Source organism: Gadus chalcogrammus, chromosome 15 (assembly GCF_026213295.1).
Source record: "Gadus chalcogrammus isolate NIFS_2021 chromosome 15, NIFS_Gcha_1.0, whole genome shotgun sequence".
Lineage (NCBI taxonomy): Eukaryota > Metazoa > Chordata > Actinopteri > Gadiformes > Gadidae > Gadus > Gadus chalcogrammus.
In genome coordinates this window covers 13,102,774-13,114,924 of record NC_079426.1, presented here as the reverse complement: position 1 = coordinate 13,114,924, position 12,151 = coordinate 13,102,774, and the positions used below count along the sequence as shown (strand labels likewise).

At 40.4% G+C, this 12,151-nt stretch overlaps 1 protein-coding gene across 2 annotated transcripts in view; it reads left to right on the top strand.

The window, feature by feature from the left end:
* Window positions 1-3,232: 3,232 nt before the first annotated feature.
* The window catches only part of atp6v1ba (ATPase, H+ transporting, lysosomal, V1 subunit B, member a), a 28,198-nt gene continuing 19,279 nt past the window's right edge, over window positions 3,233-12,151 (top strand). The window contains exon 1 of one of the 2 annotated variants that reach the window (XM_056608930.1): window positions 3,233-3,463. In XM_056608930.1, coding sequence (XP_056464905.1) covers window positions 3,355-3,463 — 109 coding nt within the window. In that variant the 5' untranslated portion in view covers window positions 3,233-3,354. The remainder of the gene's footprint in view (window positions 3,464-12,151) is intronic. The other variant, XM_056608931.1, reaches the window with a different exon arrangement.

Here is a 12,151-nt window from a genome sequence, read left to right as displayed (position 1 = left end):
TGGAATTGACGATCTGATAAATTAATGATTTTGATATAAAGACACAAATGAAAAAGAAACTCACTCAAGGTTTAAAGTTCAATGGAATACAAGTATAGGTAATAATGGGACATCAATCAGCTTCTTATGGATGAAACGAGAAAGAAAGAGAAAACAACTTTTAATTGGCAACACAGCTCCTCCTGCCCTCGATGGCCATGAGAGTGATGGAAACGGTATCGACAGAATGGATGTAAAGTGTGAATAAGCGTTAGCTCAAATATCACATAAAGCAGGGATGAATAGCTGGTGGATGGCTCAGAAAATGAAGGGCATGGAAACATTTAATTTGTCTTTACAGCGCTCCCAGGGTTGCGTATTAATGACTAATGATGCACTAAAATCGTAACGACAATAATAATGCTTATAGGCCTATAGAGGCTATAATGACTGTGATTATTAACAATTATTATTATTCGTGTTAGGTGTATATAGCATTGATCTAGCTGTGTTCTTACTGCTATTATTATTTATTTTTTTACTATTATCATCGTGTTTACTATTGTAATCAGTGCGTACGTTTTAATTTGACTTCATGCAGACTGTTCACAGACAAGATTCAGTCTGTCACAGTAAGTAGGCCTAGCCTATGACACCCGAGCAGTCGTTCGCACTTCAGCACCTTGATCTTGGTATAAAGAGACTCCATCTGAAGCAGGGATCTCCCTGAAAAAACAACAAATGGTTGACCACTTAAAAGAAGATCAAGAGCGTTTTTTTCTGTTTGCTAGGTTATGCCATTGTAAGACGGTGTAGTCGGTAGGTTGCGTGCATATCCTGCCACAGTTTCAGACCACCGACCAATCTGGCATCGAAGCCAAGGATTCAGGAAGTAGGTGAAAGGACGCGTTCCGTCCCGTGCGCCACCCGGTGGGTTTGTATATTCCGGAGCCCAGAGTCGGTCTATGTGGTGACAGTCATACATAATCACTTCAGCTGGAAACACAACGCACTGTAAGTCTTTGTCTGAACATAATTCTCATTATAAAATCAAAGTAACCACCATGTGGCAAAACACCAAAAGCATTTAACAGTAAGTGACAAAAAGATCAGATGAGGAACTTGCTCAGAAACAAACTGACTTTACAAACCTTATCCTCCCCAATCCTCTCATACATCCTCTCTCCTTTCATTTCCCTTCCTCCTCTCCTTTCCTTTTATTTCCTCTGCTTTCCTCTAGTCCACTCTATTTTCCTCTTCCCTCCTCCCTTATTTTACTTTCAACTCCTACTGTCCTCACTTCATCTCCTTTCCTCTATTCCCCTCTTATCTCCTCTCCTTTCCTTTCCTCTCCTCTCTTCTACACGCCTCTCCTCTACTCATTAAATACAGAAGTAGCAACTTAATATTACATACATTGAAGTATTAAAGTAGCTCATAGGATTTGTGAACCATTCGACAATATTTAACACTAAATGAGTTGATGTAGAACATCCCTAATGTTGAGTTACTTTATAAAAGTACAGAGCCCATTGGTTTACTTCAGTTCAACATCCTCATGGCCCACGGCACTAGATGTGGTTCAAATTGTTGTGTGTTTAGGTTTGATGTCTTTTTGGTAATAGAGTGGAGGTGTAGGGATATAGTGAATGTTGGCCTTTAGGAAGTAGTCGACCTGTGTATTCAGCTTTAGGTGTCATTCGCATTAAGAATGAACCCTAGTCTTGGTCCCGCAGTCCGTAGTGTCTGATTAAACACACAGGTAGTAGTCCAGTAGGATCCGGAGTCCAGCCTTGGCTAATATCAGAATGAACCCAGCTCTTCAGCCATTGCATTGCTATTGGCTTAACGAAAACCTGTGAGATCATTTTTTATTGAGATACTCAATAATGGAATACTTAATAAAAAATACTTAATTAAAGGAGAAGTGCGTCTGTCCTCAAATCTTATTCAGATGAATATTCAATAGTTGAATACTTCCGAAAAATATTTTAGAACTGAAAAAAATAAACCTGCTGTAATGTGTGATGAGGATAGTTCAACAGCTGGGATGGGAACTGGTATTTCTTGATAATCATATGTCAAAGAGACCCTTGATGGAAAACAGGTGATATATTTATGAAACAAGGTCGCTCCTCCAAAAAGCACTGGCCCTTCAGGTGCATACATTTGCCGTTGTTTGCAGGCGTCCTTTCAACATTTATTTTACATTTGCCACAGTAATGCCTGTGGACATGTATGTGTATGTATGTATATATTTATGTATGTCTGTCTGTATTTATGTGTGTGTGTGTGTGTGTGTGTGTGTGTGTGTGTGTGTGTGTGTGTGTGTGTGTGTGTGTGTGTGTGTGTGTGTGTGTGTGTGTGTGTGTGTCTGTGTGTGTGTGTGTGTGTGTGTGTGGGTGTGTGTGTGTGTGTGTATGTGTGTGTGTATGTGTGTGCGTATGTATGTATGTATGTATGTATGTATGTATGTATGTATGTATGTATGTATGTATGTATGTATGTATGTATGTATGTATGTATGTATGTATGTATGTATCTATCATAAATGCAAACATAATTGATGTATGTATATAATCAGTCCGTCTGTATGTACCTCTGTTTATATAGAAGAACTGGGATGTGTGTAGGATGGAAAAAAGTGTAATTTCACATTTCATCCTTGTAACTTTGCTTTTGACATCTTGCACTGGATCAGAGTGGATCAGAGTTGGAAGAAAATAGCGCCAGTGTTTTTAAGAGGAAAATGTCTGCAATCACACTTTACACTGTCAATCAACAATGCACTCTGGCAATTGTGTGCATGCACCCATGAGTGTGCATTTGTGTGTGTATAATGTTTGTGTGTGTGTGTGTGTGTGTGTGTGTGTGTGTGTGTGTGTGTGTGTGTGTGTGTGTGTGTGTGTGTGTGTGTGTGTGTGTGTGTGTGTGTGTGTGTTTGTGTGTGTGTGTTTGTTTATTTGTGTGAGTGTGTGTGTCCATTGAGTTGTCATCGATAATACATCTGAATTTAGATCAGAATATATATTTTTTCCATTATAGTGACAATACAGTTTAATATGACCAATTGCCAATACCTATTTTTTTTCATTATTTATTTTATATTTTCCAGGGTGCATGCTTTTGAAGTGCAAAAACTCTTAACATATGAGACACGAAAAAGACTACAGGTGTATTAAATATGCAGTAGAAGAAAATAACTTGAAATCTGCACATGCGCGTTTTGATCTGCGTCTCTCTGCTACTTCCGGTTCCCCCAATGTCATATGACTAGCTCACCTCAGCCGTCGTCTCGACAACACCGATATTATTAATACGATTACGCGTGCTTCTTGTCTGCTGCTTTCCGCTTTACCTACACACTCTCCGGCTATGGCAACGTTGGCGGCGAACCGGGGGATGGATTTCAACAGCACGGCTGCGGCTGCCAGGGAGCACACCCAGGCTGTGACCAGAAACTACATCTCACAGCCCAGGCTGAGTATGTAACGTTACTGCTAGCTCCCAGGCTAAGAAGCTAATCCAGACTAGCCGTGCTGACGTTTGCAGATAGACTTTGTGTCATTATAAATACATCGACGATCCAGGAGTGGATGTGTAGAGCCTCAGTGAAAATCAATACATCAGTGTTCTAAGGTTTTAATCCTGCATCTTGTTTTATGATTTTGCAACATGCGAGTCATTCATCTGAGTATGCTAGCAGCTGCCAGTCGGCCTTGGATCGGCTTTAGCTCAACGCAATCTGCAGACACGATGCAGTGTGTTTTGATATTAAGCTTGCACATTGCTGCTACGTTTCATTCAGTATTAAGAACGCGCTGATATCGTAATTCGTGATGATGATGATGATGATGATGATGATGAAGGTGTGTGCCAGCTGGTATGACTCGGACTTAAATGATGTCGTCTTATCTATTGCACATCACCAGGATTAAGTGACACATCCACAACCGTTTATTATTTGACCATGGTTCTGATCGCATAAGCTGCTCTGTCTGTCTGTATGATTGACCGAAAAAGCATTATTGCAGTATTTTTTTAAAACGCTATAGGGGGTGTGGTGGGGCTGCGCTAATCATGTGACCACATCACGTGAGAGGCACAAGACCTGTCTAGTTGTGACACACAAAAAAAAAGCTATTTCAGGCTCTTTCTAACATGGTTAGCTTTTAACACTAATTTAACTTTCAAGATACAATAATTTTCTCAACTACTGTATTGGACCAATTTTGGTAATTTTAATATAAGTTGCCTACTATATTGAACCATTTTAAGCAGCGTTCAGCAGAGTAATTTAAAGCTTAAGTAGCATACATTAATTGCATGTAAATGATAGTTTGAATATTAACGCTAAACATGGATATTTAATTTGCAAATTATGTCATCTGAATTACATTTATCTTATACATTTGTTTGTATTCTTCCTGTCCTGTAAATAACAGGCCTATTGCTTAGCATTAAACCAGACAACCTTTCAAGCAATTTCACTATTGCAGTCAAATGTGTGAAAAATCTCCATAGTTAGCCTAGCTAACTTATATTAAACATGTTTAATATCCTCCATCCTGGCTACTTCTGTAGCTGATAGCCGATGTCATTTAAAGTAAACTGGCCTTATTCACAAAATCTCGGGTACAACTGCTGAAAACCCATCATGTGACCTGATGTTCTTGGCTTCGGTGGTGACTGGGTCTTGTGTCATCTAAACCACCCCAGGATGTCGAGCTAGCGTTACTGAACCGTCGTTATTTAAACCGCCATCTACAGTGTTGATTGTGCAGAATATTTGATGTACGCTGCCATTAGATGAAAGGTTAGCATTAATAATTTGAAATAACCTCCAACCTTTCTGCTGCTCACCCACACTAGCACGACTTTTAAAAGTTTCAACCGTGGCGACTTTTTTCATTTCTCTTTTCTTGGTGTTTTCGTCTTAACCTTGCCTCTGTGACTTTATTGCTTCCATTACATCCATTTTCTAAATGTTCCCTCCGTGCGCGTATTTCTATATATACACAGATTATCTTTCATACTCGTCGGTTGGCACTTTGCCCATGTATCCGCACGTCTGGTTGATATTTGGCCTGTTCCTTGTTCAACCCCTCTGCGAGCATAGACTAAAAGCCTTTTAGCAAAGTGTAGGCTCCAAAATGACTTAATGGTGCTGCTGCCATCTCGGAGCTAAGCTGTGAAGATGGTGTATGCAGAATCCCCACCCCCCCAGCCCCCCAGCCCCCCAACACCCACCTCTACTACTACCGCCATCAGCAGCAGCAGCTCCTCCTCCGGCCTAAAATGCCTTCAACAAACATTTTTGGTGTTCTAATTTCGTATGGCAGAATGCCGGTCATTTCCTTTAAACAGCCATCGTGCGGTGCCACTACATCCAGATGATGAGGCAGTCATTTGAAGATGCTGTCGGTGTGTGTTCAATGGACATTTGGTTTATGTATGTTTTTATTTTGCGCCCCCTTTTCTTTTGGTTCATTGTTTTGCAAGGTTTTAGACTAATTTGGCCTTGGCTGGATTATTTTTTTCCGGATTTTCTATGAATGGTGGACAATGGAATATTATTGCTTAAAAAATATTAGCTAGTGATGAAATAAAGAATGTGGATTATTGTGATGTTCAGTTTTGTAGTCTAAATTAATGAATGTATGGCATTTAAATGGCCATGCCTAGACTTAATGTGAGGCTATACCAACTTGCTTATACATTAAAAACAAATAACCTTGTCATGTATTCATTTACATTTTTGGTGAACATACTGGCTCTTCACGCTAACATTATTTAATGACGGGAAAAATGAATAAACATCTGAATAATAAGTGGCAGGAGTAAACCAAATGTGTCGATTGACGTGGTTAATTATTAAATAGCATTTTTATGCATTAAGAACTACTGAACACATCCACTTATTAATGTTAATATGGATAGTATAAATTGTTGGCTTTATTCAGTCATCGCCCTTTAAGAGACATAATTGTTGGTCAATATGTTCTGCTGGACTGGAAGAGGAGTTCTATAAGAAGTATGTGTCAGTAGCCTCTTTGGAGGTTTAGAGGATTAGAAATAAACAAATAAAAGCCTTATCGGCATAAGTCATTTCACATTAAGAGCCCTTTGTCTCTAGGATGTCAGATGCTACAAAGGCTATTAGCCTAGGAAATGGGCTTCTATTGTTTTAGTGTTACATTCTGTCATTTGGAGATGTGAAAAGACACGGAGCAAGGCGGCGTGCCTCTGCGTGAAGAATTAATTAGCAGTAATGATGTAGTCACAATAAACCAATGTCTCGTCTGTCACCGGCAAAGTCTTTTCTATCAAATGGTTTCTGAACACTTCTATAATCTACATTCTAATGAGTGCTAAGCAGCTAGCTTGTCAGCGGTGGAAACCGGCCCATGTGGGCGGTTGTCATTCTCCTCGTGAAAGAAGATGAAAACGCAGAGCAGAAGATGTGACACTAATGTTGTTTTTGCGTAAGGGGAAACCAATCCAAGCGAGTGCCATACATTTATCTATACCATTCATCGTAAGTCTATTCCCTCTAGCGTTATTACAGAGTGTTCTAGGGGAGAAACACTTTGTATTTTAGCGGCCATATTGATGATTACCACTCTTCTCATCTTCCCCCTAACCAGTTCACGCTTGTCCGACTAGAAATGTCCTGTCTTTCCAAGTGCAGTTTTGTAATTTTGGAACATGGAAAGAACAGTTGATTCTCTTTTTGAGTATTGGTACTTCTAGAAACATTTGGGGGCTCTTAGTAATGTGAAAGCACTGTTTTGTAGAATAAAATGCAACATTTATTGAAAATTGTCCCTGGCCCTCAAACGTCCAACACACTTAACCACATAATCCTTTTCAACAAAGCGTTATCCTCATCACAGGTGAAGTTGGTGCTTAAACGATAGAATTGTTTATAAAGAAAGATTTTTCTATTAGTAAGAAAGATATTGACAGCTTGGCTGGTTTCAAAACACAGGATTAATTTATAACCCATTGGTGGAAATTTTAGCCAATGATATTCGACCCCTCTCTCACCTCTGGCTTTTGGTACCAAAAGTTTTTCTCAATATCTGTAAGCTTTGATTGTCCCTTTGGATAAATTGCTGCATGCACATTTGTAGATTATCCACGGATGGCCCTTTTGCTGCTGATTTTTCTGTGGGTGCATCAACATAAACGCGTATTCAACACAATGTTTTGAACTAAGGTCAGATGAGTTGCTTTTATGAATTCTTAGAATAAGTCATTTCAATATGTTCCGTAAAACTGATACGTCTTGTGTTAGCATTTTCTAGGCACAGATCTGCTAAAATATTTGCTTCTATTTCAAGAACGACCATGTGGGCTTCACAAATCTGAATCAGGGCTAGCCTTTAACAAAAAGGGGCTATATACTGGCTAATGCATCACTGATCGTTTCAAGTTTTCATTTATTTTTTTCCATTGTATCCTATGACCCTGTTGAAGTATGATTTATTTGTTATGCTGTGTATGAATCCTAATCATTGCCATCTGGCCTAGCACTACGCAGGGCTTTTGGTTAACATTGGTAACATTTCAGAGGTAGTTGATGGGGCAAGGTTCTTCTCCACTGAGAAGAGGTGCTAGTTCCCTTGCCAATGTCCTCCGTACCTTGTTTATCCTACTATCTAACCATTTACATAGTTGATCGTGCCTGGTTTAAGCCCGCGTCACTAAAGCCCAAAGCATACAAAGTGCAAATTCCACCTCGAATTGGTAGTGCGACACAAAAACTAGATTCATGTAGTTCTAACCAAGCAAAGCGTATATTAATGTAGCATGTTTATGTTTTACATTTGAAATAGAACACTTCAAGTAGGGCATTCATTTTCTTTATTATTATTTTTGCCTGTCCCGACAAAGGTTTTGGTCTTAAGAAGAACTCGTCCTATGCAGCCTGATTGGACTTGAGCTTGAGAGTACTAATATACGTTTTTATCCATTTCCATCCCTTTTGTGGACCTTTTGTATCATGGAAAATGGCAATTATTTTCCCTAACAATGGAAGCGCTTGAAAAATAGTTTTGGATTGTTTGGTTTTAAACTCCTAATAGAGTAGTTGCTGTCCTTGTACCAAAAGGCATGATTTGAATTCATTTAGCCTTGGTGATCCTATTCCCCCCCCCCCCCCCCCCCCCCCCCCCCCGCTTTTTCTGCAACCTTAGTTTCAGTGTCTATCCTGTTGAAGGTTGCCTAACTTTGTTGAGTATGTGTCCCTCACATATTGCTATTCATTTTCTCATCTGTGCGGTAAGATGCCTTTCGTTGGTTTCCAGATGAGCTGTTTTGGCGTTGGTTTTTGAAGTGCCTCCAATTCTGCGTAGCTTTTAAAAGCATTCCAGCTCTGACTTGTAAGATGCTGCAAGAAACAACGGGGAGAATTATTATCTTCCGGAGAAAGTAAGAGGCATTGTATTTAAAGCGCTGTCTAGTGGTTTTCGTGGGCTTTTCGTAAGGATATTGAAATCGAACAAACTGTCAGTATCATAGCCTGAACCTTGCACTCAGTTTCTATTATTTTCTATTTCTTTCAGATATACTACATATTTTTTTCTTTACCCTTTCTTTTCCCTTTTTGCTGAGTTATGTTCTCAAGCTTATCAAAATATTAGCACAGGTCAAAACCTGTGCATGGCTCCAAGGACATTATACAAAAAATACAATTATTACAAGATATCTTTTAGTTCCTTGAGTTGATGGTGTGTCTTGGATGACGTCTCTTATTCAGACGTGGTCAACCCCAGTGTTGGGGTGTAGGCTTCAGTGGTCAGAAATGTGCCAGTAAGGTGTTGAAAGTTTAAAAAAAATGTATCCACCTCAAGTTAACCCTAACCCAACTAATTAACGAGGGGGGGTGGGGGAACTACATGGAATTGTCAGTTGCAAGTCAGGAGTTTTTGGGGAAGTTCTTCCCACTAGTAATTCTGTCTTAGTTTCTATGCATTATACGCATCACTAAGTTGGATCGGTTTTGTTGACTAATTTTAGGGACTTTTTTTCCAGTTATATTTCCAGCCGTCTGAATGTTTTTGCGGAATTTGCATTTTCGAGACCGTCCCGTATGCATGCTTGTTTTAAAACCACGTGAGCTGGCGCACTACACATCACCGTCATTGCTTTGCCTTGTACTGCTCACACACTGGCAGAGCCATACCCCCACCAACCCCTTCCCACCCATCCCCAGCCCACACATCCCCACGGTTGCCCGCCTCTTTCAGCTGTGATTGAATTGTGTTGGAATCCTGTGTGCCTCTTTTCTCCTGGCACTTGAATGGCCCCTTTCGTATTTCACACCGCCGTGTCCTTCGGGGTGCGAGGTCAGGCTACCAAAACAGCTTCTAGTGGCGGATTAGGACCAATTAACGTCTGGGTACACAAAGGGCCGTGGCAGCTGAGCGGGCCCCGCACGGTGACCCGCAGGGCCGTGGCATGCCTGGCCCACGGAACGCCCCGCTACTTGGGCTCAAGGAGCCCGCGCTGGGCGGAGAAAGTTTTTTAAGCCTAATGGGAGAAATGTTGCCTCTTCACACTGTAAAAAGAAAAGAGAACCAAGTTGGTTATCTTGTGGAATAAGGGATAACCCCCCCCCCCCCTCCCCCTTTCACCCCTTCATCCCCCATTTTCTTTTTGATTATTTTTTTCTTCCTATGCGTGGTGAATAGAGAAAGTAACTGTGCATTTCCTTTTAAGCGGCAGTTAGTCTTGCGTTGGTTAATGGGTAGACCATGGTTGAACTCACTGGTTTAGAAGCTTAATGTTTATTTTATTGATGTGTAGGATAAGATGGGATTTAGTGGGGAAATCCTGGATTGCATGTGCACAGTAAATGTGTGTATGTTTTTATGTTTAGCGTGAAGTAATAAACATCTGCCATAGCTCTAGAGCATGGAACTTAGAAAGGAAACATCCTTGATGTAGCCTGTCCACCAGCGTGCTAGTGCTCCTCTTAGTCACGTTTTTGACTTTTTTTCAACTACTGCCACCAGTGTATTTCCAGACCTCCTACAGTTAGAGTGCTGTGGTTTTATGGATTTCTAAGTGGTTTCAGCGTAATAAGGAGGCTGCAATTTTCGACATCATCACCATTATTATTAGTGTGCAGTAAATAGTCATATGTATGTCTTTTAAGATGCATGTGCAATTATTTGGGTAAGTGTAGCTATTAAGTCCATTTATGCATGTTGTATGGTAACCATTTGGCAGTGTAGGGGGAAATAAGGCATTTGAAAGAGTCAACAAATTGTCTGAATCTTTATATATTTCTAAGTGCGTTAAATCAGGGGGTGTATACATTTGTTTTGATAATGGCTTTCATTTGATGTGGATAAACATGTCCATCATAGTGTAGGTCATCTATCGCCGGTCACGCTTGATGCATATAATCCATTTAGTAATGTTTCCAACATTGGAAAATGATCGTTGTGGACTCTTATTTTCACACCTTAACTTCAAACTTGGGCCTCTGAATTCTTATGTCATGGTCAGGTGTATATTTCACGTACCGCCTAAATAACCTTCACAAATCTGCTCCTCGTTTTAGCTCCTATCACTTTCTTTTTTTTTTTAAACGAAAAACCGTACGAAACGATGCTTGTAGAAATCAAATATTACATCTTATGGCTTTAAAAAAGCTGGTTCAAATAATATTAATATTTCACATTGTTCTGGGTAGTGTCATGTACACTTCCCTGAACACAGTATTTATAGGCCAAAAGGCGTCTAATAATTTATTCATTGTTTTTAGTGAAGGCAAGGATAGATGTTGAGCTCATTCAAGAGGTGTTTGGATGTGTGTGTTGTATGACTCATTAGCCTAGTCTTGCTGACTGAACAGTACAACCTTGAAATCCCCTCCAGCTGCAGGACACTAGTCGTAGCGGGGGGGGGGGGGGGGGGAACCAGATAGGTGTTTATCCTGTTGCTACCGCCTGTTTTCGGATTCACAACAATGAACCTCCCACTACCCTACTTTAAATGGCATGCCCCCCTCTTTATTTTGCTAATAAGGGGTGAAATGCAGGTGTGTGTTTGTCTGTCTCATTAAAGACGTGGGGAAGGCCCCCCCACCAAGGCCTCGCCGGGCTCCCGCCCCTTTGATATCGGCCACCACCAGACTGACGGGTCACACAAAAAATATAAAGACCCCACAAGAACATGATGGACGGAAGACGAGGTGGTTACTATGCCAACCAAGAGCGCTCAGACAGGACAGACCGACTGATGGTCGATCGCCTCCAGTACCAAACTGTTTGTTTTTGTTATTAAAATTGCAAATAGCAGTGTGCAAAAGCATTTTCAACCTTCTAGGCTATGGTCAGTAAAATGTAACCATTGGTAAATGTTAATTTGTTGCTCATATTTAAAAAATAAAGTAAAATCTGAACTGAGTGAATAATTATCTTGTCACCATAAGCATTGTGACTATTTCGTAATAGGATTATTTTTGTCCAAGTCAATCTACTCATGGTAGTTGTATCACAGGCGTAGTGCATGTGAAAGTCTTAAAAAGTCTCAGTGATAATGTTAAGACCTAGGCTTCTTACTTGAGAATTATGTGGTGCTCAGAGTCAGTATTAACGCTGCTGAAATTCAGCAGACTTCGATACGATACCTGCCCGCAAATACCTCGATACTCGATACTGAACTCGTACCACATGAAAATCTAGAATATCTGGAAAAGAGAATAATAGAATAATGGTCCAGCTCGGTCTCACTATGGTTTAACTTTCAGCAGCTTGGTCCTTTCCTGCTTCCTGAGCAAATTACGTTAATGCATTTATTACACAGATCAGAGAATTGTATTCAGTTTGAGGCGTATTAATGCATATGATACGCCTCAATCTGAATACAATTCTCTGATCGGAATAGAAGAGGTGGTGTATTTAGCTATAATCGACATGCATACACTTATTCCTATTGGTTTGGGGTGGGTGCGGCTACTTTTTAACTTGGTGAGATGGCATCAGCAGCTGCAGTAGTTCGCAATTAGTCCGTCTGTACTTTTGTGCACACCGAACTAGACCGCTGTCAAGGAAAGTGGATTTTTTGCTTGATTCAAGTCTTTCTTAACACTCCGCAAGTAGTCCGGTAACTTATCAACACCACCGTGTCCGGTTGATAAGCGACGTCAACGTCT